The 25,685-nt window shown below is 42.0% G+C and overlaps 1 protein-coding gene across 7 annotated transcripts; it reads left to right on the plus strand.

Annotated features, from left to right (window-relative positions):
- The first annotated feature begins 2,292 nt into the window (after positions 1 to 2,292).
- gatad2ab (GATA zinc finger domain containing 2Ab) lies at positions 2,293 to 22,993 on the plus strand. Of its 7 annotated transcripts, XM_077534583.1 has the most exons (11): positions 12,357 to 13,722; positions 13,827 to 14,117; positions 16,616 to 16,739; positions 16,833 to 16,964; positions 17,223 to 17,294; positions 17,933 to 18,049; positions 18,170 to 18,370; positions 18,745 to 18,994; positions 19,073 to 19,470; positions 19,555 to 19,708; positions 20,908 to 22,993. In XM_077534583.1, the coding sequence occupies exons 1-11, from the start codon at positions 13,649 to 13,651 to the stop codon at positions 21,039 to 21,041; spliced, it is 1,947 nt and encodes a 648-aa protein (XP_077390709.1). In that variant the 5' UTR covers positions 12,357 to 13,648; the 3' UTR covers positions 21,042 to 22,993. The 7 variants fall into 7 exon arrangements, with proteins under 7 accessions (XP_077390710.1, XP_077390712.1, XP_077390711.1 ...); XM_077534584.1 differs by lacking the exon at positions 12,357 to 13,722 and adding an exon at positions 2,293 to 2,492 and having other exon boundaries at positions 19,073 to 19,708; XM_077534586.1 differs by lacking the exon at positions 12,357 to 13,722 and adding an exon at positions 2,476 to 2,619 and having other exon boundaries at positions 19,073 to 19,708.
- The last annotated feature ends 2,692 nt before the right edge of the window (positions 22,994 to 25,685 follow it).

Here is a 25,685-nt window from a genome sequence, read left to right on the forward strand (position 1 = left end):
TCACACAAAATAATCAGTTGGAATGTCGCATTTTTGCTAAATTGGAGTTACGATGCATTTCTATGAAAGTTCTGTGTTCGTTATGTATGGATCTGACATCCATGCAGTTTTATATCAATTTGTTGTCATCCCACTCCCCTCCATAATATATTAATTTCTACAAATTATGTTTTTTTGTTAACCGTAATCTTCAGATTTTGTTAATTTTGTACTTCAGTTTTTGTTACTCTCAATTTGTCCCGATTTAGTTGCGCTGAATTGTGTTCTTTGCAGTCTGCGTGTATGGAGTCACCATTCACTAAACCTTTTATTGTACAGCGACATTTTATAAACCAGTTTAGTAAAGTGTCATGTATTTTTAGCCCTAACGATGTAGAGATTTCAACGCTTGGTATTTAAGACACTCAGTTTAAGGACACAGTTTAAGCTCGAGTACTAGTTATACTCTATCGATGAATATGTTTTTAATGCTCATGATGTTTTCAATAATTTTTCCAATAAAAAAACACGAAACTGTTATTGCTGATTTATTTATATCACGCTTTATATCAAAACAGTACATAAACAGGGTGGCTCAAAAGTTGGTATACAAACGTGTGCTGTATCAGGAAAAGAATGAGGAATGTTGGAGGTGATATGTTGGAGGTGATTTCAAACCTTTATGAGATTAAACTTTACTGTCTAATTCATGCATTAATATGTGTAAAATGTTTCTCTATATAGAGATAAGGGCTGAAGTGGTTAATCTTAGGATTTTGCTTTGGAACCTCACAGTTCGAGTCCTATTGTGGATAAAAAGTTGTAAAAGAAATTGCAACTAGTTGTTGGAGATATGCTGGTCTATGTGAGGTATCTCCTGTTCAGGTGCCCCTTGGCTACCTCACCATGACAAGGCTCCTGCTCACGATGCCCTGAGCACCCCGCAGTTCCTGGTGGAGAACTTAGCTATGCTGAATCCATCTTCCTTCACCTGACCTGGCTCGGTGAGTTTTTTTTTTCTCCCCTTCTTCTGGGGGTCATCAAAGGTTTTGAAGACGTGGACAATATCAAGATGGCTGTGACAATGGAGCTGCGCAGGAATATACTGGAAGAAGTGTATGAAGGCGTAATTATTATTTTTTTTTTCAATGTTACTGTTGTTGCTAATTATATCCACTGGAGGTCGCACTGACGAACACTTGAATGACCACTTGCCATTTCACTGTCATTCTGAGTGATGCCAATTGAAATGCCATCCATCCATCCATTTTCTTGACCGCTTATTCCTCACAAGGGTCGCGGGGGTGGTGGAGCCTATCTCAGCTGGCTTTGGGCAGTAGGAGGGGTACACCCTGAACTGGTTGCCAGCCAACCGCAGGGCACAGAGACGAACAACCACCCACCCACACACACAAGCACACCTAGGGACAATTCAGAGTACCCAATTCTTTGGAATGTGTGAGGAGACCGGAGTACCCGGAGAAGACTCATGCAGGCACGGGGAGAACATGCAAACTCCAGCCCGGAAGGCCGGAGCCTGGACTCGAACCTGAGTCCTCAGAACTGGGAGGCGGACGTGCTAACCACTCATACACCATGCCGGCCCAATTGAGATGCCATTAAAATAAATAAATAAATAAATATCTAAAAAAAAAAAATCCAAACCCCAAAAATTATTTAAAAAACAAAACAAAAAAAACTGCTAAACATTCATTTGGGGGAGTGGCCTACCCCCCCTAAATACAATATTGGGGTCGGCAAGGTAAAAAATAAATAATGGGTTCGTGATTGTTCACGGGTCGACATTTTTTTCATGCTCCTGCCACAACTTGTGTGTATACATTTACATTAATTTTGGAGGGGACAACAGCACCTTCTTCTAAAAATTTGATGAGTCAATTGAATTTGTCAAAATTTCTAGATTTACCTGGCTGGAAATGTATATAAATTTGAAATAATCTAGTAATAATAGTACTAATAATACCTAGATCTTATAATTAATTATTTAATAATTATGTAAGCAAATAAAATGAATAACAAATTAATAACACGAAGTAGAAAAGTGAATAAGTACATAAAACAAGTATTATTAAATTAATAAGAAATAAATAACGGTCCAATTGTTATCAAATTGGTGTAAAAGTGACCCCTGCGGTGTTGTTTGAATTTTAAATCTATCTCTTTGTGACACAAGTCATAAAGGTTTTTTGGATTTTTTTGCACTCCATTTATTGCTGTTTTATTTTTATTTATACACGAGGTCAGTACAACTCTGCAAGCATGTTTTTCCAACAGTAGAGTAGTCGAAAAAAGAACAGTTCCGAGGTGTCAGTGAACGCGGCATGACGTCGCCTGTGGTGGCACACATTAGCAACCGGACTGGCAGCGGACGGAGGAGAGGGGTTCCCCTGGATTCTCTGTGTTTTTTTTTTTAAACGCAGAAGCCAGCAAAATACCAGTATCAAAACCCCTGGGGACCACGGGGGACCTCGGCTGAGCACCAGCTAGACTCCGTAAGTCCAAGTATTCCTCCTCCGAAACAACTTGGACCACGTTTTTGTTGACAATCACATCGCGGCGACACGGGGGAACTTTCTCTGGCGATGCTAGCTCGGAGCTAGCCTAGCAGGATCGCGCAAGGTAACAGTTTGTGCACTCACACCTCAACGCAGCCACGGTGTGCGTCGTCTCCAAACTCTCGGAATATTAACACCAACTTCACCGGCCAAACTTCATTTAGGATGCTCCAATAGTAAGTCATGACGTACGTTGAACCCGCGCGTGGGCTGCGACGCTGTAAAAAGTCGGCGAAACCCACGAATTTCCGTGTTTCATTGCCGCCAGACTCGTCCGTGTGAAGAATAAAATTAGCGACAGTGTGTCTGGGCAGGCAAGTGTCCAGAGAGTTAGCATGAGCTCATTAGCAGGCTAACTTAGCTTGTTAGCTCCGCGGGATCAGGTCGCTCTTCATTGTCTGTCTTGTGTATCGCTATTCGGACACGTACTCCGAGCCAAATATCACACGTCTTTATTTGTTATAGTTTCACGGCTACGGACGGGACAACCCACTGCTTGGAGAGCGTGTTAATTTTTCCCATATTAAAAAGGATGCTGTTAATGACTAGTGGTCGTTAGCTCGCCTTTTAGTTAGCCACGGTGTTACAAGCCGGACAGATGGGCAGGTTGTTGTTAGTAAGCCATGAGATGGCTTCTTCTACTTCTACTTAGCTTTTATAAAGTTGCCAACACTTAAAAGTTTATTTCAACACCGGCCTCAGTTTCTCTCCATTGCCGTTGGGTATTTCAAAGACTTATTGTTGTACCCTCTGCTCGCTGAAGTGTTGTTATTACGCTCCCGTAAAGCCATTGAGCCTAAAACTTTGTCATATTAGCTCAACCGTGAAAAGCCTTTTATGGAGGCGTAATGGTGGACGCTTGTGCCTCTGCCGGGGTGTGCGTGTTGTCTCTCGCTCTCTCTCTTTTTTTTGTTGTCCACGACGGATTAACTGCCCACGTAATCAAATCATTGTCCTCACCACACTTTGTTCTTGCTGCGTTACACCATTGTTTTAAATGCTAATCACATTCACATTGAAATGGGTTTGCGCGCACTGGCTTCAAGCCAAAGGGAAATGTGTATCTCAATAACAATGTGCTTAGGCATATTTACATTGGTAAATATCTTATTTTGAGGGCGTCTAATGGGGAGCGTTGAAGGGACCAGACCAGACCCAGACTGAATTACGGCGGTCCCCAGTTTACGACGGAGTTTCATTCCTACGGCAGCGACGTACCAAATTAGTCGTAAGTCGGAACGCGTCGTATTCTAGGTAATAATTCAAGTCATAATTACCGGCACAGCAAATATGTGTATTAAAACACTTATAGGCTATAAATTTGAAACAGTATCAGAGTATCTATCACTGCTGACTCTGGGCAAGATGCATGGTACACCCTGGACTAGTTAGCTGCCTGTCAAATTGGCACATACTACCTACCATTCACATTCAAACCTGTGGACAATTTGGAGTCCTCACTGAACCTAACAGGCATGTTTATATATAGTGTTGGAGAAGGAAACCCAGTGAGAACATACAAACTCCACATTGGATGGCTTGAGCTGAGGTTCAGAACTCGGAGGCAGACGTGCCAAACACTTGCCTAAATCTCAAACAATTCAATGACAAACAGGAAATATGGCGTTAAAGGAGCGTGACTAAGTGTTCTGCGTGACTGCATATTCTTGCGCTGCTTTGCAAGCTAGTCAGTTGTGCATGCTTTGTCACCCCGAAAATTTACGATTGTAAATATTTGTTTAAAAACACTTTTTAGTTGTTAATACATTCAAATGAAAAACAGTGAGTACGGTAGTAAGTAACTGAGCATGCCTTCTTGTGCTCTGTGATAGCATATCCTGTTTATAACTTCAAATGCTGTATGTTGGGACTTTCATAAACTGAGGAACTCCTGTATGGATTATTACACAGTGGTACCTGGAAGGTTGACCACAGTTCATTCAGGGGCAGGGGTTCGTCAACCTTCAAAACAATATGTTTCCCATTTGGCCGAACATATGAACAACCCATATGTGCAGACACCCAATATGTGTAAAGTGGCAGTGACGACACCAAAGTAAACAGTATCATGTAAGTAATGACAAATATTATACACATTATATGGTTTAGCTGACCTAGGCTTAGGGGGTAACCTTTCCATTATCTAACTGCCTGCAATCGGCAATTCTTTGACTTATTTAATGACCGACACACCTCTAATGTAGCATAATTAGATATGTTTAATTATCTACTTTTGGCTGCATTTAAGATTTACAGCAAGTGTTTATTTGTGTTGTTTAAGCACACACACAATTGTGAACAGTATACACTACATCACCAATCAGTAGATTTTGTCCTCATTTGGAAGAGGCCAGATCCCAATCATTTTTATCTATTTATTTATTTATTTATTTATTTATTTATTTATTTATTTATGGGTGTCACTTGAACCACGACAGGACCCATAGCTGTAGACGTTAATTACATCATTGCTGTTGCTTAATTACAACTTAGACTGGTCAGTGTTCCATACAAAATATTGAACAAACAAAAATATAAATAAATTATGTTGTGGTGATCCACAAGATAAGATATTCACCAGGAGCCTATATCTTTGAGGGAGGGGAGGGAGCTAACACGTTTGTGTTCCAAGGGTTGAAAGGGTTGAGACTGGGAGTAGCGCCTCAAAATTAGAAATTTGGTCCTCAAATGAAGTCATTGATGAGCTAAACTGCTCTGCAAAAGAAAGTTATTTCGGGCTGTTATACATTGAGGTCTTTTCTCAGCGATAACTTGTACTTGTTCCACATTCGAACAGCATGAATTGTATATGTCGTGTCAGAGAAGACATTGTATTTCAAATCCAAACTACAAGTTTTCCCATTCTGGTGGAGTAATGTAATCTACAGTAATGAATATGTTGTGATCCCGAACACATCCAATGTATTTTTGTCTCCCTTGTCAAATGGCACCAACAGATTCATTGTTGACAAAAAGCTGTCATCATTTGTGTTCAGTCAACCCTGTGACTACTGGTATCTTGGACTTGCATGACTAAAAACTTGCTAACTCTGGACATAAGTTGTTGGACTGCGCCGTTATCTTTTTGCTTTCAATAAGTCTGCTTATTTCATGGTAACTACCCGTGCAAATTCTTCTCTTCTCACTGTCAAAACACACATGCAGAGTTAATCCTTTTGATGCTGGCCGCAATGAGGTCTAGTGAGTGAGGTGTACTACTACTGACCAGTTAGGTTCTTAAAAATGTGTGTGGTGTTTAGGAATATTTTTCCCTGAATGTTTTTGGTTGAACTTTCCAAGCTTCAAGGTGTTGGACTTCGGAGGTTCCATTTAATGGTGCTGAACAAGAACCCTCTCACATGAGAGCAAGTTCCCACCCTCGGCTAGCGATTGGGGCACGTCGCTTTGCATTTTATGATGCACTATGGGTTTACTTTACACGGGGTGGGGTCTTATATGGAAAAGACTCACTGGCAATAATGTGAGCAGACATGCATGACTCAAAATCTACTTTTTTTCCTGCTGTATCAGACTTGAAACTGATTTTTGGATTTCCAGCACCTACTCAGTTGATGCCACTATCAGTATGTTACTGTAGCTTAGTCCTTTCTTAAACACAATATGACTAAAATGTACTTTATTTTGAACTCGAGGTGACATTATTAGACCTCTATTAAATGAGAAATGCATCCAAATAGTGCGGCTATATAAATATTTCGAATGTAAACAGAAGAGGCACAGTAGCCAGCCGACACATTTTTCACAATTGTTCTCACAAGTGATAGTCCAGCTTTGTTCCTAGACTCGGCCGTTTGTCCTGTGATGAAACTTCTATCAGATTATCATTTATTCCAGTGTGGAATGCGGTTACAACAAAGTGGTCTACGTCTGTCTGCAAATGTTCTGACATTGTGAAAAGGTTAACAACAGGAAGTGCTGGTGAAACTAAAGAGCCACCAAAAAATATCGGTGGCAGCGCACATGATTACTGACACAAAAGCTTTCCCATCGACTTACATAGTTTTTTTTTTATGTCCTTGGCAAACCGGCCATTTTATAGCCATGGTGCATCACATGACTATGACCAGTGACAGGATTGCTTTGCCCACAGGCCTTGGGGCAACTCTTGTGCGTTTGGTTGACTGACCCATTTCTTATTTACCCTGTTCTTCATACCGACTCTAGTATGTGTTGTGGAGTTTATACTTAGTGCAGTTTGTAGCGGACGAGTTTGGTTTTGTGCCCGACTGCGCTTAAAGTGTTTTCCTATGCCATTGTCTTGGAGTCAGAATTCACAGCTGTGGTCATGTTTTTATGCTCTTGACTTGTTTCACTTGTACAGCCTCTGAGGTTATAGACAGTTTGCTCCAGGACGTTTCTCCACCTCCAGTTCGTTGGTCTTTAGAAGCAAGTCTTGCATCGATTTAATACTTTACAAATTTGATTGTCTTAGTCATATGTGTGAAAATATGCTAAGTGCTATACATTAAAAACAATGCTCAATTTTGAAGAACGTGAACATTTGCCAAGCAGGAATAAAGTCCACCTCATTTTGGCAAGATGCCACATATAATCACATAAAGTTAAAACAATATTAGCCACACTGTAATAGCAGATAAACACGTGACCAAGCGGCTTTCCTTTGTGCCGTATTATTTGGGCCATCACTTTGATTGACCCCAATGCTCAAGGCTCCAGTCGCCTGCAAATGTGATTATGGTGCTATGTACCTTCACAATAATGTTGCGCTAATATTGTTTCACTCATCCCGAATAGTGTGTCTTAAATTGCATGTGATGACTAAACACAAATCAGCTATGCTATGCTGTATTACTATTCTGTTGAACGATAATGTTATTTTGGTTGTAATGCAAATTTATCATTAGAAAAGATCTCCTTTTTGACACTCCCATTGATCCGTACTTCCTTATTGGCCATGACTATCCTGCAGTAAATACTTTCACCATAGGGCCTCAGATAATATTGATGTTTTTTTTTTTTTTTTTTTTCCCCTGCTCACAAGTGGAACCCGCATGACCAGTATTGCCTGATAGTGCGTCTGGATGCTTCCCTGAAGGAGCAATACTGGAACTCAATTATATTTCTAAGAGAAACAATCGCAATGGTTTTAATTACTCTGTAATTTATTGCAAGTCACATTACTCGTTGATTGTTCGTTGGTGAACCGTAATGTTGGTTTACTGTTCCATGGCATTTTGTACACTAGATGTACAGTTTTGGCAATTTTGGCCATCGTTGAAAACTTAGAACTTTTGTTGTTCATTTCATTCTTCACAGCTTTGGACTGCTCTTACGGTAATTGCATGGACACATTCAAATGTACAGTCAATCAGAACCCAACATCCAGGCTTCCCAATATGTAAGAGCAGTGTAAATACAGTAGCTGTTATTTTTAACCATAATCCTGTGCTGCTATTAGCGTTTGGAGCGTGTTTGGAGCATGTCTGAGGAAAATAGCTTTGATAAGTGCTGAATACACAGGGGAGTTGGTAAGTTCAAGATTCAGTTTTATGGATTTTTTTTTTTCAATGTAGCCAAGAAAATGGTATCTACCTCTTCAAACCTGATAAGGTTTATGACCTTTTCAGTTAACACTTGAGTTGAGCTTATTATTGGAAGCTGATTGTTTCGTTCAACAACTTGTTACGGTATTTAGGATATTCAAATAACTGTCTGCAACTATGCATTTCTACGTAACCTAATCTACCACATCTGATAAGGATTGGTGATGTCATTGATGTGCATGCAAAGCTTATTTTTGGTTACACTCATTTCTGTATAGTTTAGTTTAATAGAGATTTGTATTCTCCCGATGGAATTACTTTTTTCAAACTTCTGATAGGCTAAAATGTTAGTTTATGTTATAGCGCCACTTGTTGCGTGGGCATGCTTTTGACTGACTGCAGTTGTTTTGTTTCTTCCGGAGAGTAACTATGTTGATGTTTTACAGGCATGCACAAATTGTAACCCAGTGTTTTGTTCATCTCCCCATTGTCTGGCTTGGCGCATGTTTGAGTCATTTTAGCTTTTCTTTTTACCCCCTCATTTTCTCTGGTCACTTCCTGCTTGCATCCATTTCTGAGAAATGTAATCTGATAGCAGTCTGCGTGTGTCCTGGCCCTTCAGTCTGTTTGCGGGCTTGCGCTTCTGGTTTTATAGGATTATAGGGAAACCAATTTGACTGCAATTTTAGATTACTTGTGGCTGGCAATTCCTTTTAATTATGGCGAGTAAATGTTTTTGGTCATTCGGTGGTCAATAAGATCGGCTCTGTTAATAGTGTGAATCAATTACTCAGTGTGGCGCAGACTCAGAGGGTTGTAAGAGAGTGCATACGTGTGAGCTTGTGTGGTCCTTGAAGAAAAGCGGCTTGGAAAAATGTTTGTCATTTGAATGGATGTTCATGGATGCACTTAAAGGGTGATTAGAAACACTCACATTTGTCTGTGATCATTCGCAAACGGCACACGTAAATGTTTTGTTGTTGAATTCAGGCGGACACATGCTCGCACACAGTCACTTGGGTTTGCCTCTGGCGCTGACTTGCTCACACACATGCACACGCACACACAAGAGCACACACAGCCAGTCCGGCAGATTCAGGGTTAAAGGCTTCCATTTTGTTAGGTAACACCCTAATGGTCTGATCCGTCAGTGGCGTTAAAATGGCAGGGGCTTAACCCTTGGCGTTCGGGACGGAACCAGTAGGGAGGGACACACACACACACACCCCCCCACACACACACACACATGCGCACGCGATCATGTACAGGCACACACGCATACTTCACTTACCTTCTCTGTTGTTGTTTTTGTGTGGGAGGGAAAGACAGAGGGCGAGTGTGAGAGAGGACAAGGAAGCGTGTTTTTCACTTTGGTACAGTTAGATCACGTCTCCACTCGCCACATGTGCGCAAACCCCCCTACCCTCCTCCCCAACATGGCACCACTTCAGCTGGGTCCCTGCCCCCTACTCCGACCCCGTTTAGCTCAGGTTAACTAAACATTACTTATAATATGACATTATTTTACAATTAATTATACATCTCTGCTTGTAACTGTCATATACTCATTGATCACAATGAGTTATGTCCATTTCTGTGGAAGGTAAAATAGAGCGTTACTGGTTGGTTGCTCTTTAAACTCTTTGTATAGCGTCTTGTCTTTGATGTCACCTACTTGGCGTCTGTTGCAGGTCATGCTGATCATCCTGGAAGGGGGGTTCCTCCATCTGTGATTCCTTCCCCAAGGTTTTATCTTTTTCCCCCCCAACTGGGGTTTTTGTCAGCGTCACTGATTTTTGTGAACTGTAGACTTGTGAATCCCTTAGTGATTAAGGACACTATAAATAGACATGGCTCGACTTGACTTGAATGTAACTGGTTTGCAATCTAAAGAACAACTACTTGACCTCAGCTATAGGAGGCTGAGCTACGTGTGTACCCACCTCCACTAGGGAACAACTCTTTTGGCATTAAAACAGGAGTTCAGAACGTTCAAAAAGCTGAAACAAAAGAGTTATTACCTATAGCAGATCATGAAAATGTAGTCCACTTCCCAGCCTCACTCGCAATCATGTTTCTACAAAGCTTAGGACATCATCAAAGCGTGGCACTGATATTTGGCATTGAAGTCCACAGTTTTATGCCTTTTAGCTGACATTCCTGCATCGATCGTAATTGGTCCTGTGAAGAACATACTGTAATTTGTCAGGTGGACTATTTTTTTTTTTTTTTTTCCCCCAAGTGCCAAAAATATTTTATGTTTTCAGTATTTTTGAGTTGCTGACTCTTAAAAAGAAATCCGTTTCTTTGAATTGGATCTAGTTTTAGAGATTGGCGATTGATTACTCATAAGGGGATATAGAAAATGCTTGCTGCTTATTCTCGCATGAAAGTGAAACAAGCTTTTGTTTATGGCTAATATTGCCTAATTTTCTGAATTTTTACTTGATTTTCACATAAAACATGAATTTCATATAGAGTGATAACGATTTCCATCTTTTTATTATTATATTTTAGCTTAGCAGCACACTATTTTCCTCTCTACAGATATTACTCCCCATAGATTTTGGTTAATTAATGAGACCAAGTGATGTTAGAACCACAGTAGTGATTTTGCCGGCTTTAATAGTGCATTTGAGTAAGCCTGCAAAAAAAAACAAAAAAACAACAACAAAAAATGATCAGGCAGTCAGCATCAAAGTGTGCAATCATTTTACCTATTACTGCCTTTGAAAAATTATCCGCACTCCGCAGTCTTTCGCCATCTTGCTTGCTTAGTGGCAAAAAAAAAAAATCAAATCAGCCGTTCTTCAAAATAAAAGCCTACCAAGGCACTTATGTCAGTGTGGCAATGCTTTTTTTTAATACAGCATCTAGGTACCAGTAAACGTCTATAAATGTTTTTTTTTCCAATTGTTATGAATCCGTGATACGGTGGGACTATTTTTGATCAGATTTTGATCAGGGTTTTATGGTATTACATGTAACATTGATCCTAGAAGAAGCTTGGTTGATGTGCACACTCGACAAGCCAAAATCCTGACTCAACCTAAAACCATTTGTCCTGAATAGACGCATACATTTTTCAAGTCACGTCCCCTCCATCAAGAAATACTTGACTAACTCCAAACTAAGCTATTATTGACCTGCACGGCTTTAATTGAAGCATAAAGTCATGACTGGAAAGCCTTAGCTTCTTAAAATGGCCGTTAATGTGTCAGCTGACTGGGCCCAGTCGGGTCCCAGTGGGGAAATCATGATGGAGCTGGAGATAAGAGGCTCGTACGCTACCTGAGGGGGGTGGATGAGCCGTTGCCATTGATCTTCCTTCCTTGTAGCGCTGGACACAAAAGGAGAGAGACTCTGTAGTGTCAAACCAGGTCAGGAGATTTCCATTTGCTTTCATGGGGGGGGGAAAGCATCCTACCTCGCCACACAAAACAGAAGACTTAGTTGGAAATGTACTCGGTGCAATGTGTTTCATTGAAAACAAGGTTGATGTTGGGCTATGCACTTCGCTCAAAAGAAGGATGCATCATGCAAGTATATTTTACGTATTGATTTATACGAGCTTCAGTCGAAGAAGAAAAGTGTACATGTTCTCTTTCCCTCTACCACAATTGTCTTTATTAACGATTTGGTTTGCCCTTAGGCAGTATTGGTCTGGGGGAAACGAGAAACGTCCAAGTCTGCAAGAAACGTCATGCTTCACCATCTGTGATTATGTGACACAAATGTCCCCACAAGAGTCACTAAATTGTATGTGTGCCTTTTTCCTGGATGGATTTGCCTGGATGGAACAATGTGTACTACTACTGGAGATAGGGCTTTGTGCTGACGTGATATTTTGACATTGCCGTCCCCTGTGAGTAAGTTGGAATCAGAGTTTTCAGTTTCTTATAAGCTTAGAGGTGCTGAGTGAAGAGCTCACATCACACCACAAGCCTCCAGAGCTCATACAGAAACCAAGAGACAAGACATGGGAAAACTCCTGGGAATGAGTGGCGTAGTGATGCAACAATCACAACCACTGAGTCGCCCTCAAGTGTGCACTGTATGTGCCACACTCGCAACACGTGTGTTGAACATTTTTGTTTACCAGACTTGTTGCTTAGCAGCATTTAACCGATGGATCAGGATGGCGACCCTGTCTTCTTTTGGGACACACAGAGCCACGTTTGTGTTGACCGGCACCTCAGCTGTTCCCAGTCACACTTCATATTCATAAGTCCATCATTTTAGCATTGGTGCAGTTTGATTCGTTCACGGTATGCTGTATTCGTTCAGCATGCAGGTTGTGACTTTTCAGTCGAAGAATGGCACAATTTAACAGCATTGCACGGTTGACATTTTAATTGCATTTGCTCATGCAAACGCAGACCTAAATCTGTCTGTGAAATTGTTTGAAGCTTTGACTTGAGTCTTATTCTTGCTCAATTTTAATTGTCAGTGGAGAAAGGCAATCAAAACTTTTAAGTTCCTGTAAGACATAATCATTCTAGTTGACATGCTTCGAATGTCATTCGCACATTCCAAGACCTGTCACCATAATTAACTCCGACCTTAAGTACCGGTAGGTCTTTTCTTATTCTTTGGGGCACAGCGAGAGGGGTTAACTTTTACATCTCCCCAATTAGCGAGACTTGTTTGGACTTGTTTGGTTTTCATGGGGGTGTGTTGCTGTCTCTAAATAAATCTTAAGGACATTGTCACTCAAAGCTGTGATGATGTCATATTGGGATAGAAAGACCCCGAGCTCGCTTTCTGACACAAAGATGCTTTGTGTGAACTTGGTCTCAGCCCAAATATTCTCTGCAAGTGTTTGACCAGTCCACCTTGACTTCTTTAAAAAAGAGAAGAAAAAAAAATGTTGGCAGGGGGTAGTGAGGAGACTAGCATGGCGAGAACTGAGGAAGCTACAGTACGTCAGCATCAGCTGTCCCAGTTGGGATTCAATTTGAATGCTGCAGTGTTTCTGCTGTGTAATAGGTTATGTGAGAAGTGGGTTTCATCATCTTACTGTACTGAAAGAGATTTGGGTCAGCATCTGGGGCATTGGCACTAGGACAAGATGCCACGATATTGCAGGGTGGACCCTTTTTAAAGGCTGGATGTTTCAGTTAAATGGAACACTATCAATGCCCAAGGGAAAAAAAAGCAGAACAATTACCCAGAAAGAAAGGAGATCCATTTGTCTACATTGTCACTACCATGTCAAAAAAAGGTTTTTAGGGAACTTAATAATTTAGCACCAGAAATGTAGATCTTTTTAAAGCATCTCTGCATAAGATAATGATCCAATTTAATATTTTGTAATGTTTCAGACAACACGTCTGTCTGCAAGAGAGTGTCAGGGTTTGGCGACCCATACCATTAAATTTTCTGACATTTTCCACAATAAGCTCAAAGGCGAGATTATGGGTAAAAATAGTATGGATGTGGCAGTGATATCATGGAATCAACGAAACAGAGTACCTGTTGAGCGTCCAATCAGATTGCTCCAGTGCCACCCTATAGCACACACGGCCCCTAGGGGTCATATTATTTGCATTGTGTCCGCTGAGTGCTATGATATGCTTTGATGTCTTGCTTACGGTTGGTGAGGGAACGAGGGACTTGCCATTTCTAAGTCAAATGAAGAGGTGAAGTTACAGTCAAGTCATGATTAATGTGGCGTTTCTGTACTTACAGTAGTTAGCATTTTGTTAGCTTATAACGGCAATGGTTTTCTCTCCCATTTGTCCAGGTTGAGAGCAGCCATGTCAGAAGAGGCGGTGCGTCAAACGCGCAGCCAGAAGAGGGCCATGGAGAGGGACAGCACGGGAGACGTGGACTCCAAACGGGTCAAGCTGGAGAAAGGGGACGCTGACGGAAACCCCTTGGACCTGGACGGGGCCGAAGCGGAGGGCGTTACGCTAAAGAGTGAGCCGTCGGCAAAGCTGGCCGCCAGCATCCTAAAAACCGGGGAGGTGAAGGCCACCATCAAGGTGGAGGTGCAGACGGGGGACGAGCCTGTTGATATGAGCACATCCAAAAGGTGAGCACCGATTGTCCTTCATGTTCTATGGCGACATGTTTTTGCTTTCACGTTACATAGGGATATCAGTACCAAAATATTTCAACATAAACATTAAGGCTCAGTGTTGTCCACACTTAAACCCCTTTTTCCTTGGAACTTCTATAATCAGCTTTCAAGTTAAGTGAGGTTAAAGGTGCAAAGAACACATGAATGTTTGCTGATCACACTTGTGATGTGGCAGGCAAGCACATTGATCCGTCTTCCTCGTGGGGGAGGAGTTAGCCTATAAAGATATTTTTAATGTCTTTGCGTTCAAGCTCAATGCCTTGTGGTTGCACAGAGCCGTCCACTGGAGTTTCAGGTTCCTCTCGAAGTCGAGCGAGCACCGAACAGGAAGTCGCAGGGCGGCTGCATGTGAGGCCTTCCTCTCATTACGAGGCTGTCGGGGGAACAAAGTTTGATGCGACAGTGGGGCCCAGGCTCCATTTTCTCCCACGGCAGCACCTGAGCTTCGCCTCGCTCCTCGCACAAAATGAAGACTATGTGTCACAAACTGGTTCCAACTGGCCGTTGCCATGGTTTCCACATTGGAAGGAGCAGTCGGACAAGGGAGGGGCCTGGAGGAATGGTGGGTGTGTCACATGACCCGGCCGACGAATGCCTGATGTCATGTGATGAAAGATAAATGCGTGCGGCGACGCAGTGTCAGTTGAAGTGGAAACCGAGAGCTGAGTCAGCTCAGTTTGTCACCTTTGAACCGGCCTCAGCGTACGTCCAATTAGTCACTACACTTGACTCTACTCTTCAATATGAATGGATTAGTGTTGTGGCAAATCTAACTTTTTTTCCATGAGGAATCTGTGGTTTGCTTGCTACTTTAGAGTTTCAACCGATATCAAACCCCCATGCCTTCCATTTTGTTTTGTCATTGCTTACTTAAACAGTCTTGCAGATCCACGCAAAGCATAGATTGTCGTTGCAAATAACTTTTACTGATTGAGCCGTTCTTATAGTGTGGGGTTCAGTTAACTAGAGGCATGTAGAAACCTTACATAACCAACCTGATGTGGGAGCTCTTCCCAAGTGAGTGGCAGCCCCCCTTTGCCATTTGTCCTGTGCAATAGCAGCTACTTGTATGTTTGGCAACTAAATGTAACTGCGTTTATGGAATGTACACATATCTGCCCCCTCAGGCTGCAGGAGGGCAAACTGTCTGTCAATTTACGAGTGAGTAAGATGGACATCTTTTTAGACATCTTGAAAGAGTCGAGCGAGTTGCATATCTTGTTTGTGATTCATTCCGGCTGTTCTGCATGTTAAGTTTCTGTACAGTATCTGCAGCTTCCTGTGATGCAGTCCTGCTCTCCGAGGGGTGTTTTCGTAGACGGCGGTTTAGCAGCCACGTGCATGCGAAGACAGAAGTGTGCACCAAAGTGCGAAGTGAGCGAGTTAGGAGTATAAAAGATGAACAAGTAGCGTTGGGGGAGGGGTGCGCCAAGTAGCGACTGGTTGAGTGACTGAGTGAGAGAGTGTACACAATAGGTTGGCTCCTGGCCATCTATTCCCCTCCCCCCATCACTGTCACCCGCTCCCGTGTCTCCAGCGGACCTCCGCTCGGCTCAACTTGTGACTTTGGCGTCGGCAGCTGGGAGGGAGGGGAGAGCCGAGGCCCAGGCTCGCCCTGTCCGACTAGGCCACGGAGGTATGGGGGGGAGGAGGTGAGGCCTTGAGGTTCTGTGTGGTGAACCAGGCCCAAGCTTTGACACGTTCGGAATCGTCTTTCCAAACTCCGTCACTCAACTCATCTTCAGCCAGATCTCTTTCCAACTTTGACTTTTCGTCGACATCTCATGTGGAAGGGAAATCTGTGTAACCTTGTTGGTGTTTGGTCGAGACGGGCCTTTGTTGTTCTCTCGCTCGCTCGCTCTCTGCCGCCATTACTCTATTATTGATCTCCTGGTTCTTGTCCTCTTGTGTGTCTCAGAGCACATTTTCACCACATTGGGAGGGTGGCCCAAACTGTTAGCATATACCGCCTCCTAGTGGATGTTGGTCAAAACTGCAGGTGCAGTGTTGCTGAGACTGAACTCAAAGTTGAGCACAATCCGTTTTGTTCTAGTCAAATTTGTTCACACTGAAAAACGTTTGTCCCCCACCCCCATTAAATTTTGAATCCAAAGTGTCCGCACGCCCGGAATGAATTCTTCCTGGATTACTCAACATGCTCTGAAGCTTCTGCACATTACGACCCATCACTACTGAGCAACAGCAAGTGGCAAAATGAATTTGCTAGTTAATTCATATTCCACAAACACAATATTAATCAGAATACAGTGTTTAGACTTAAACTAGCAGGGCTACATAGAACATTTTATTATAAAGAAAATTGTTGGGTTGCATTCCTTTACATGTGTCCAGATATAACTCCTGTTCGTTCACTCCCTATGCTTTTACATAGACTGAAATAAAGTAAAGTAGGACAAACAATGTGTTAAGCCTCCCTGTCTCCCCTTCAGTGAAATCAAGAGAGAGCACCAGCCGCCATCACCAGACGACGTGATCGTGCTATCAGACAACGAGCCATCCAGTCCCCTCATGAACGGCCACTGCTTCACCAAGACGGACACAGAAAAACTGATGGTGGGGAAACCATAGCACTAGTTGTGGTTGAGGTCTATCTAGAATAGGAATACTGTTAGATTTAATGTATCTTTTTCCTTTGGTCTTATGCAGAAGAGTTCCCCCGAGGAGCGGGAGCAAATCATCAAACAGCTCAAGGAAGAGCTCCGACTCCAAGAAGCCAAGTTGGTGCTGCTAAAGAAACTAAGACAGAGCCAGATCCAGAAGGAGAGCACTGCTCAGAAGGTAAAACAAAAATGGAAACGGGGGGCTCAAGTTCATACTGGCTCAGGAGATTCATATCTGATGTTGGAGTTGTCTGCTCATCTATTTTGGCTCTTGAAAAAGCCCTGCAGGCTTATGTTGTGGATCAGCTGATGACAGACAGACAGATCAGTTCATTGGGTGTTCCATTGAGACATGAATTGAGGCTTCACTGATGAGTAGGACTCCTGCAGGATTGTTCAATTGTGTGACAGAATTTGCATTTCTTTCATTTCCCAGGCATCTGGCTCTGTGGCGACTCCTCCGCCGCTGGTGAGAGGAAGCATTACATCAAGCAAAGGACCCATCCAGGTACACACGACAGCATTGTTCTACTGAGATGTTTTACCAAACCACATCATAAGCTCATTTGCTCCCAAAAACGTATAAATATGTTCTATTTTAAATATTACCAGTGTCCAAAGACATATTTCTAATTATTATTATTTTTTTTATGCAAGAGCACACAGAAGGCTTTGATGCAGCCTCTGAACTGCAGAGAACGGTTGAAGCGATGGTAGTTATTCCAAAAACGGCCAGCAGGTGGCAGCAGAGTATAAGAGATCAACCAGGCCGATGTTAAAACAAGCTGATTTCCCCACAGTTCTAAGGAGATTTGTAAATAATGATGAAACCTCGCTAAATTCTAATGCTAATTGCTGCAAAACAGAAATAGATAGAAAAGTACTTTTTTTTCCTGATAAGAGAAGAGACTCTAATCTTTCTTTTGGTATGTTACATGTTTTTATAGCAATAGAACACAGTATTCTGTGGGGCTTGCAAAATCATTAAAAATCCAGGAAAACAGCCGGGTGCGAAAGGGGGTTGCTTCAGTGAAAATGGCTGGGACGGAATGAGTTAAACATGGATGCGGAATAGTACAATGGACTCATCAAGTCACATGTTCACAGCGTTGCATGCACCTGGTAGACTGTAATTTTTGTCGACAGATAACGGGTCGCAGCTCAGGCACGGTGATCCCTCCGCCTCTGGTACGGGGCGGTCAACACGTCCCGTCCAAACACGGCTCTCAGACCGCCATGCCCCCACTGGTCCGAGGAGCCCAGGTTAGTCCCCCGAGATTCTTCACGTCGGATGTGCCGCCTTTCATGTCCCAACTCCACTCATGTCTCTGGCTCTTGTGTCCTTTTTGGGTTTTGTCTGCTTCTGCATTTGGCTGCAATCAGCCTGTTACTGTGACTCCCCAGCAGATCGCCAGCCTGCGTCAGCAGCAGCAGCAGCACGGCGGCTCGGGCCCCCCTCCGCTACTGCTGGCTCCGCGGGCATCCGTGCCCAACGTCCAGGTCCAGGGACAGAGGATCATTCAGCAGGGTCTCATTCGGGTGGCTAACGTGGCCAACAGTAGTATATTGGTCAACATCCCACAGGTGAGAATACAGCCAGCGTTTTAGTGCTGCCTCTTGAGGTTGAAACCGATTTCCCCATGGGATATCATGAAAACAGAAATGACTTGTGCTTGAGTTCAAGTCCTGTAACATTTTTTTCCCCCTGAAAATTTGGTCATTCAAACATTAATTTTAAAAGTAATTTGTCTCATGAAATAATTAGTTAATTGATTTATTCTGACTACATTTTCAAATACAAAGAACACTGTACACACGCCCCTGTGCGACAATAAAGACGTTTGACTTGAGAGTTTCAACTGTCTTTTGTGTGTAACGGGGACAAGTCGATGAGTTACTTTCCCCTACACACCTCCCCAATGCTTTGAGACTCAGGCGGGTTCTGCCGTTGTGTCCAGGCATCTCCAACAGGCATCAAGGGCTCTTCAGCGTCGCCCAACTCCGGCATCAACGATTCGCCTGCCAGCCGGCAGGCCGCCGCCAAGCTCGCGCTTCGCAAGCAGCTGGAAAAGACGTTGCTGGAAATCCCGCCACCCAAACCGCCTGCCCCCGAGTTCAACTTCCTGCCTTCCGCCGCCAATAATGAGTTCATCTACCTGTTGGGGTTGGAGGAAGTGGTGCAAAAACTCTTGGACATGCTCGGCCGAGGTGGGTCGACCTTTTCATTCCGTCGTCGCGTTTGAGGTGTTTGTAATGCGTCGTAACGAGTCTCGTCGCCACCCACAGGCAATTTGAGTCCAACGGCCGGCATGTCCAGCTCCATCCCCAAAGAGCCGTACACCTGCACCCAGTGTCAAACCGATTTCACCTCCCGCTGGAGGAAGGAGAAGGCCGGGAGCATCCTGTGTAACCAGTGCATGTCGTCCAATCAGAAGAAGGCCCTGAAGGCCGAGCACACCAGCCGCTTGAAGGCGGCCTTCGTCAAGGCGCTGCAGCAGGAGCAGGAGATCGAGCAGCGCATCCTCCAGCAGGCCACCACCTCCTCGGCCACGCCCATCTCCAAAACCACCTCGTCCTCACCCTCGCTGTCCAAAAGCGAGGTGTTGGTGTCTCACCAGTACAAGCAGGTGCGGGCCGCCATGTCGCACAGGTCCGTGACGGGCCATCACTCTGCCATTAAGCAGGTAAGCGCCACACCCCCGCGCGGGCAAGCGCGCCCAACGTATCGCCCGCCACTCGTTCACCGCCGAACCCCGCCTTCTTTGCAGCTGCAGAGCGCCGTGACAGCGGCAGCGTTGAGCAGCAGGCCCGGTAAGCACGGGGCGGCCCGCCCGCTCCAGCAAGGGGTGAAGGTCAGCGCCGGTGGCAGCAACAGTAACCAGGGCAACGTGACTGCCTGGAGGAAGGGCAGCAGCAACGCAGGTAGATGACACCATTTGAAGGGACTGACATCTTTTTGTGGTCTAATGTTGTTGGCATTATTTTATACGTCATACAATGTGTCTTATTATGGTCTCAATGTGACCCATTCCAATGTTTAATTATCAACAAATAGCAACGTTTTATTATAAAATAAAATGAAGACCAACAGACAGTTGAATGTTTTTTTAGTTTATTTTTTTCTGAATTTTCCAAATGGGTCAATTTGACATGCAACATAACAGAAGGTACAAAAAAAACTACTAAAAACTTTTATAACTATCAGGGGTGGCCATTTTTCCACTTTCTGGCAACTAAAAATGACATCACAGTTGCTCAACCAATGACCAATCACAGCTCACCTTGGGGATGTCACATGACCAAACGCTGAAAACAGGTGAGCCGTGATTGGTTGTTACCCGAGCCGAGCCAACTGTGATGTAATTTTCAGTCATAGCGAGTGGAAAAATGGCCGCCCCCTGAGATGGATAAAAACAGTTGGCTTTTGCTGCTTAATTCATATTCCACAAACACAAAATTATTCAAAATACTATATTTAGACTAGACTAAGTGCAGTTTCTGGAGAAATTGCGTGAGAATTCTGAATGCTAAGATTTGAATGCATGTGGAATGCTGATGAAATAAATTGAGAGATCAATTATGAAATTATAACCTCCTGGTTAATGGACAATGCTTTACCACCGAGCAGTATTAGACACTTGGTAATGATGATACGTTATATGTATGGAAGTGGGCGTGGAAAGTGATACTTAGAAAAGTTCAATGTCTGTCCCATTGAAAATGAATGGGCAAAAGTTGATACTAAATGTTAAATTGTGCAAATACTGTAAGTAATGTGGAATCAGACGATTATATACCCCGGGAGGTGTGAATTTTTGCAGCTAGTTGAAAGTTGTACAATGTAAATTGGAAGTATTATGTAGGAGTTGTTCCGCGGCAAAAAAGTGTGGAGAATAAAAATCACAATAACATGTGGGTAAATTCTTCAGCATTCCCACAACTAGTGGGGGAGATCACACCATAATGTAAAGAAAATTTGTGGGTTGACATAATAGTTTCAATTTAATAAATATAAAGCACTTGCTAAAGAAGTATTATGATAAATACCACCATCTTGACTGTCATGGTGCATGTCAAAATGGCCAGGGTGCGTTTGTTTTAACAACTTTATGTCCCGGCAGGCGTGACTATGGCCTACGTGAACCCCAGCTTGTCGGCCCACAAGACCACCTCCTCTGTGGAGCGTCAGCGGGAGTACCTGCTGGATATGATCCCCTCCCACTCCATCTCCCAGGCGGCCAACACATGGAAATAATATCGCCTCATCCCCCCCCCCCCACCCACATCTCTCGTAATATCTATGATAGCCATTATGCACCCACCCATCTATAACGTTATCATTCTAATCCTTTCTATGAACATGATGCAAGGGGGGTAAATCTGCCTCCTGTTTTTTTTTTGTTTTGTTTTTCCTGCAACGAGAGCCCATTCCCCAAATTTGGGACACAGATTGTGTCCGGTACAGTTTTTTTTTTTTTTTTTTTTTTAAAGGAGTGGTTTGGGTTCAAACTTCTCTTTTGGTCGACCAGCTTAGAGTGGGAGTCGCCCCAGAAATCCTCTGTCTATGGATTAGGCAGGGAAAAGATATTAAGATTATTATTATTATTATTAGACACGACGGAATTCGCGCCTTAACCCTTCCTTCTCAGGGAGGTCCGGTGCGTTGTCGGAACTGAAGATCTCGTCACAGGGATCGTTTTGATCGTCATCGGAGAAATGACTTCAGCTTTGCAAAAACGAATTAGAAAAAAAAACAAAACAAAAAGACTGTAAAACTGCACACAGACTGCCTCTTCTCTCTAACCTCCAGCGAGTATACGAGAGAACCAAACGTGTGTCGGATTCTTTTGTATGGCTGAATGTTGGGATTCTTGTCCGTGTTTGTTTTTGTTTTTTTCCAAATATTGTGCTCCTCCAACGCTTCGGAAGTCGCCTCACGCCGAGGTCGGAATTATACGGGCTCATGTTACTGTTGAAGGTGGTTTTACATCTGCTGGTTTCCACATCGTAGTTTTAAATACTTAGAAAGAATAAAGATAAGGTTTCACTGAATATTGTAAAATGACGGAGCCTATTGTAATGTTTTGAGGACTATTGTTGAGAGAGAAAAAAAAAGAACTTCCAAAGAACTAGTGGAGCCCAAATGTTAATCCCTTCTGCTAGAAGGTTTGGAGTTTATTTGAAGCCTCTCTGGAGTCAACACATGATGTCATGCTAAAACTGGAGGGGGATTGTCAGGAATGTCATTTTGTGACATACTTCTTTTTTTGTTTTTTGTTTTTTTTTGCTTTTAGTCCTTTAGGTTGTGGTGCATTGTTTTCTCCTCTAGACACAACAGTCTGGGTTTATTTATAGGGTCACTCACGTTATTAGTAAAGACGTGCGTGAAAGGATCTCCGCCGCTCGTCCCTCAAGAAGAAGCTTGGACAAGCTTTCAGAATGTACTGATGCAAAAACAAACACCAGCTCGGAACGTCTTCTAACGCCAGGTTCTTCATATGGAGGTTGACCTTCAAACAGGAATTCCCGCCACGCTGGGTGTTTTAGCTCAGTAACGATCATGCCACGTCGCCAAACTTGTTGCTAAAGTAATAGCCAATAAAAGTGAGGCCAGGTCGCCTGTGAAGTCAGACCGTCAGATTGACTCCCGACGTTCACATGCATATTAGTTTTATTGAAAGCTCGGTTTTCCATACATATGAATGAGTGTATATGTGCCTTGTGATTGAATGGCAACCAGTCCAAGGGTGTACCGCATTCTGATTTTTTTCCCCCCCAATTATTAGCTGTGATAGGCACCAGTTCACCTGCGTCTCAAATGACATGCAGGATACTAAATGGATGGATCACATTTTTCTTTGTAAATTAATTTCGCCCCTCGGACAAACGTAGCAGTCCCATGATGGGGAAAAAAAATGTCATCGCTTCCTGGTTTCACTTTGGACAAGGGAAACATCCTGGCGTGTCTCTACATTCCCGAAAGACAATAAAAGCAGCAGCCCCACATCTTGTTGATTCAAACGATTACATCACTGAGTGTTCCAACCCCGCCGCTGATTGGAATCGACACCATTCCGTTTGTTTTAGGGTGAAAGACGTGGCCGAACCCACACTGAAAAGAAAATGATGGATGGAGATATTTTTTTTTGTCCTGGATATTTTTTCCCCGTTATATTAAATAACAATAAAAACTAATTTTAACCCCTCCTTGGCTGTTTTTTTTTTTTTTTAAGGGATACTTCACAGTACCCATTATAGCAATAAAAAGTTCATATTTTGTCTATAAGTAAAGTATAACTTTGACTTTCTAATTATGAAGAATTTTGTCAAGAAATCAAATGACCCGGCTTTCACGTGCTATGGGAAAGATGGAGTTTACCACTCGGGAACTCCTAATTACGACTGAATTCTGTTCATGTGATTTTGTTGTTATGCTACATAATTGTGTAGATATATATATATATTAAAAAAAAACAGCTTGCTGTGCTAGCGGACGTTAATGCCCTTATAAGTGTTAATATTTCTTGCCATTGACGAATCCTTCTGCGCTCTCCGCCATGTTGAAGTTCTCTCAACTCGGAAATTCTGGTATAAAAATAAATTCCCAGTTGTCCACTGGAAAATTAAAGACACCCTGTGGGTACAGATTCCTAAACTGTGGGTACAGATTAGAGAAAAAAAAAAAACTCAGACCCTGACACCAGAGGGGATCCGTACACTGACAGACAAAAATAATAATAAATAAAAATTAAAAAAACAAAACAAGAAACGATTAAAAAGTGGTGACCTGGCGTTAAAAACTTTCGCTGTGTATTGTAAATTCTCTTCTGCCCTCTTGTGGTTCTTTGAAGCCAGACATAAAATAAATAGGTGGTCGTCTGGATTAAATTCTCCTTATTTGATGTCCGCGATATCCAATTTACTATTTGACTTTAAGGACGGCGATATACTATTTGTATACTGTGCGTGTTTAGATAATTTCGAAAAAAAAAAAAAATCTTCAATATTATTTTTTGTTCCTTGAAAAATACGTTTGTTGGAATATTTTATTCACTTTTATAATATGCTAAGAGTCGCTTCTAAAGGCTTGGTGCTCCTAATTATTTGTTGACAAGTGGCTCTCACCCCAAACTGCAGTATTTCTTTCTTACTGCTAGATGGCAGAGTATACCAAATGTCTTGCACCAGTTTGTCCTCATTGGTCCATCCACCACAACCACACCATAACACCTGCTCAGTGGTCAAGCGGTAGAGTGTCCAACCTAAGACTGGGAGGTCGTGGGTTCAATCCCCCGGCCGGGTCACACCAAAGACTAAAATATAAAAATAAACGACCATGGTTATAGTTAGCTGTTTTTGTTTTGTTTTTGTTTTTTAACGACCATGTATAGTAAGCCGTTAAAAAAAAGACCATGTATAGTAAGGTGTTTTTTGTTTTTTTGTGTTTTTTTGTTTTTTTTAAACCACCATTTATTGTATGGCGTTTTTTTTTTTTTTTTTTTTTTTTTTTTTTTTTTTTTTTAAACCGACCATGTATAGTCAGGCGTTTTTTTTTTTTGTTTTTTTTTGTTTTTTCAAAGACCAGCTCAGTGGTCAAGTGGTAGTGTGTCCACCCTGAGAATGGGAGGTCATGGGTTCAATCCCCCAGCTAGGTCACACCAAAGACGATAAAAACGACCATGGATATAGGTTTTTTTTTATTTTATTTTTTAAAGACCATGTATAGTAAGACGTTTTAAAAAAACAAACAAAAAAAAACGACCATGTATAGTAAGGCATTTTATTTATTTATTTTTTTTATTTTTTAACGGCCATGTATAGTAAGGCGTTTTTTATTTGTTTATTTTCAAACGACCATGTATAGTATGGCATTTAAAAAAAAAAAAACAAAAAAAAAAAAACACCATGTATTGTAAGGCGTTTTTAAAAAAAAAAATGTTTTTTTTTAAACCGACCATGTATAGTAAGGCGTTTTTTGTTTTTTTTAAACATTTATAGTCAGGCGGTTTTTTTGCTTTTTCAAAGACCAGCTCAGTGGTCAAGTGGTAGTGTGTCCACCCTGAGAATGGGAGGTCATGGGTTCAATCCCCCAGCTAGGTCACACCAAAGACTATAAAAACGACCATGGATATAGTAAGCCTTTTTTTTTTTTTTTTTAAAGACCATGTATAGTAAGACAGGTTTTTTTTTAAAAAACAAAACAAAACAAAAAACGACCATGTATAGTAAGGCGTTTTTTTTTTTTTTTTTTTTTTTTTTTTTACGACCATGTATAGTAAGGCATTTTTTATTTGTTTGTTTATTTTCAAACGACCATGTATAGTATGGCATTTAAAAAAATATATATAAAAAAAAAACGACCATGTATAGTAAGGCATTTTATTTTTTTATTTTATTTTTTTTTTAACGACCATGTATAGTAAGGCGTTTTTTATTTGTTTGTTTATTTTCAAACGACCATGTATAGTAAGGCGTTTTTTTTGTTTTTGGTTTTTTTTAACGACCATGTATAGTAAGGCGTTTTTTTTGCTTTTTCAAAGACCAGCTCAGTGGTCAAGTGGTAGTGTGTCCACCCTGAGAATGGGAGGTCATGGGTTCAATCCCCCAGCTAGGTCACACCAAAGACTATAAAAACGACCATGGATATAGTAAGCCTTTTTTTTTTTTTTTAAAGACCATGTATAGTAAGACAGGTTTTTTTTTAAAAAACAAAACAAAACAAAAAACGACCATGTATAGTAAGGCGTTTTTTTTTTTTTTTTTTTTTTTTTTTTTTTTTTTTACGACCATGTATAGTAAGGCATTTTTTATTTGTTTGTTTATTTTCAAACGACCATGTATAGTAAGGCATTTTATTTTTTTATTTTATTTTTTTTTAACGACCATGTATAGTAAGGCG

The sequence above is a fragment of the Festucalex cinctus genome, chromosome 10 (assembly GCF_051991245.1).
Source record: "Festucalex cinctus isolate MCC-2025b chromosome 10, RoL_Fcin_1.0, whole genome shotgun sequence".
NCBI lineage: Eukaryota > Metazoa > Chordata > Actinopteri > Syngnathiformes > Syngnathidae > Festucalex > Festucalex cinctus.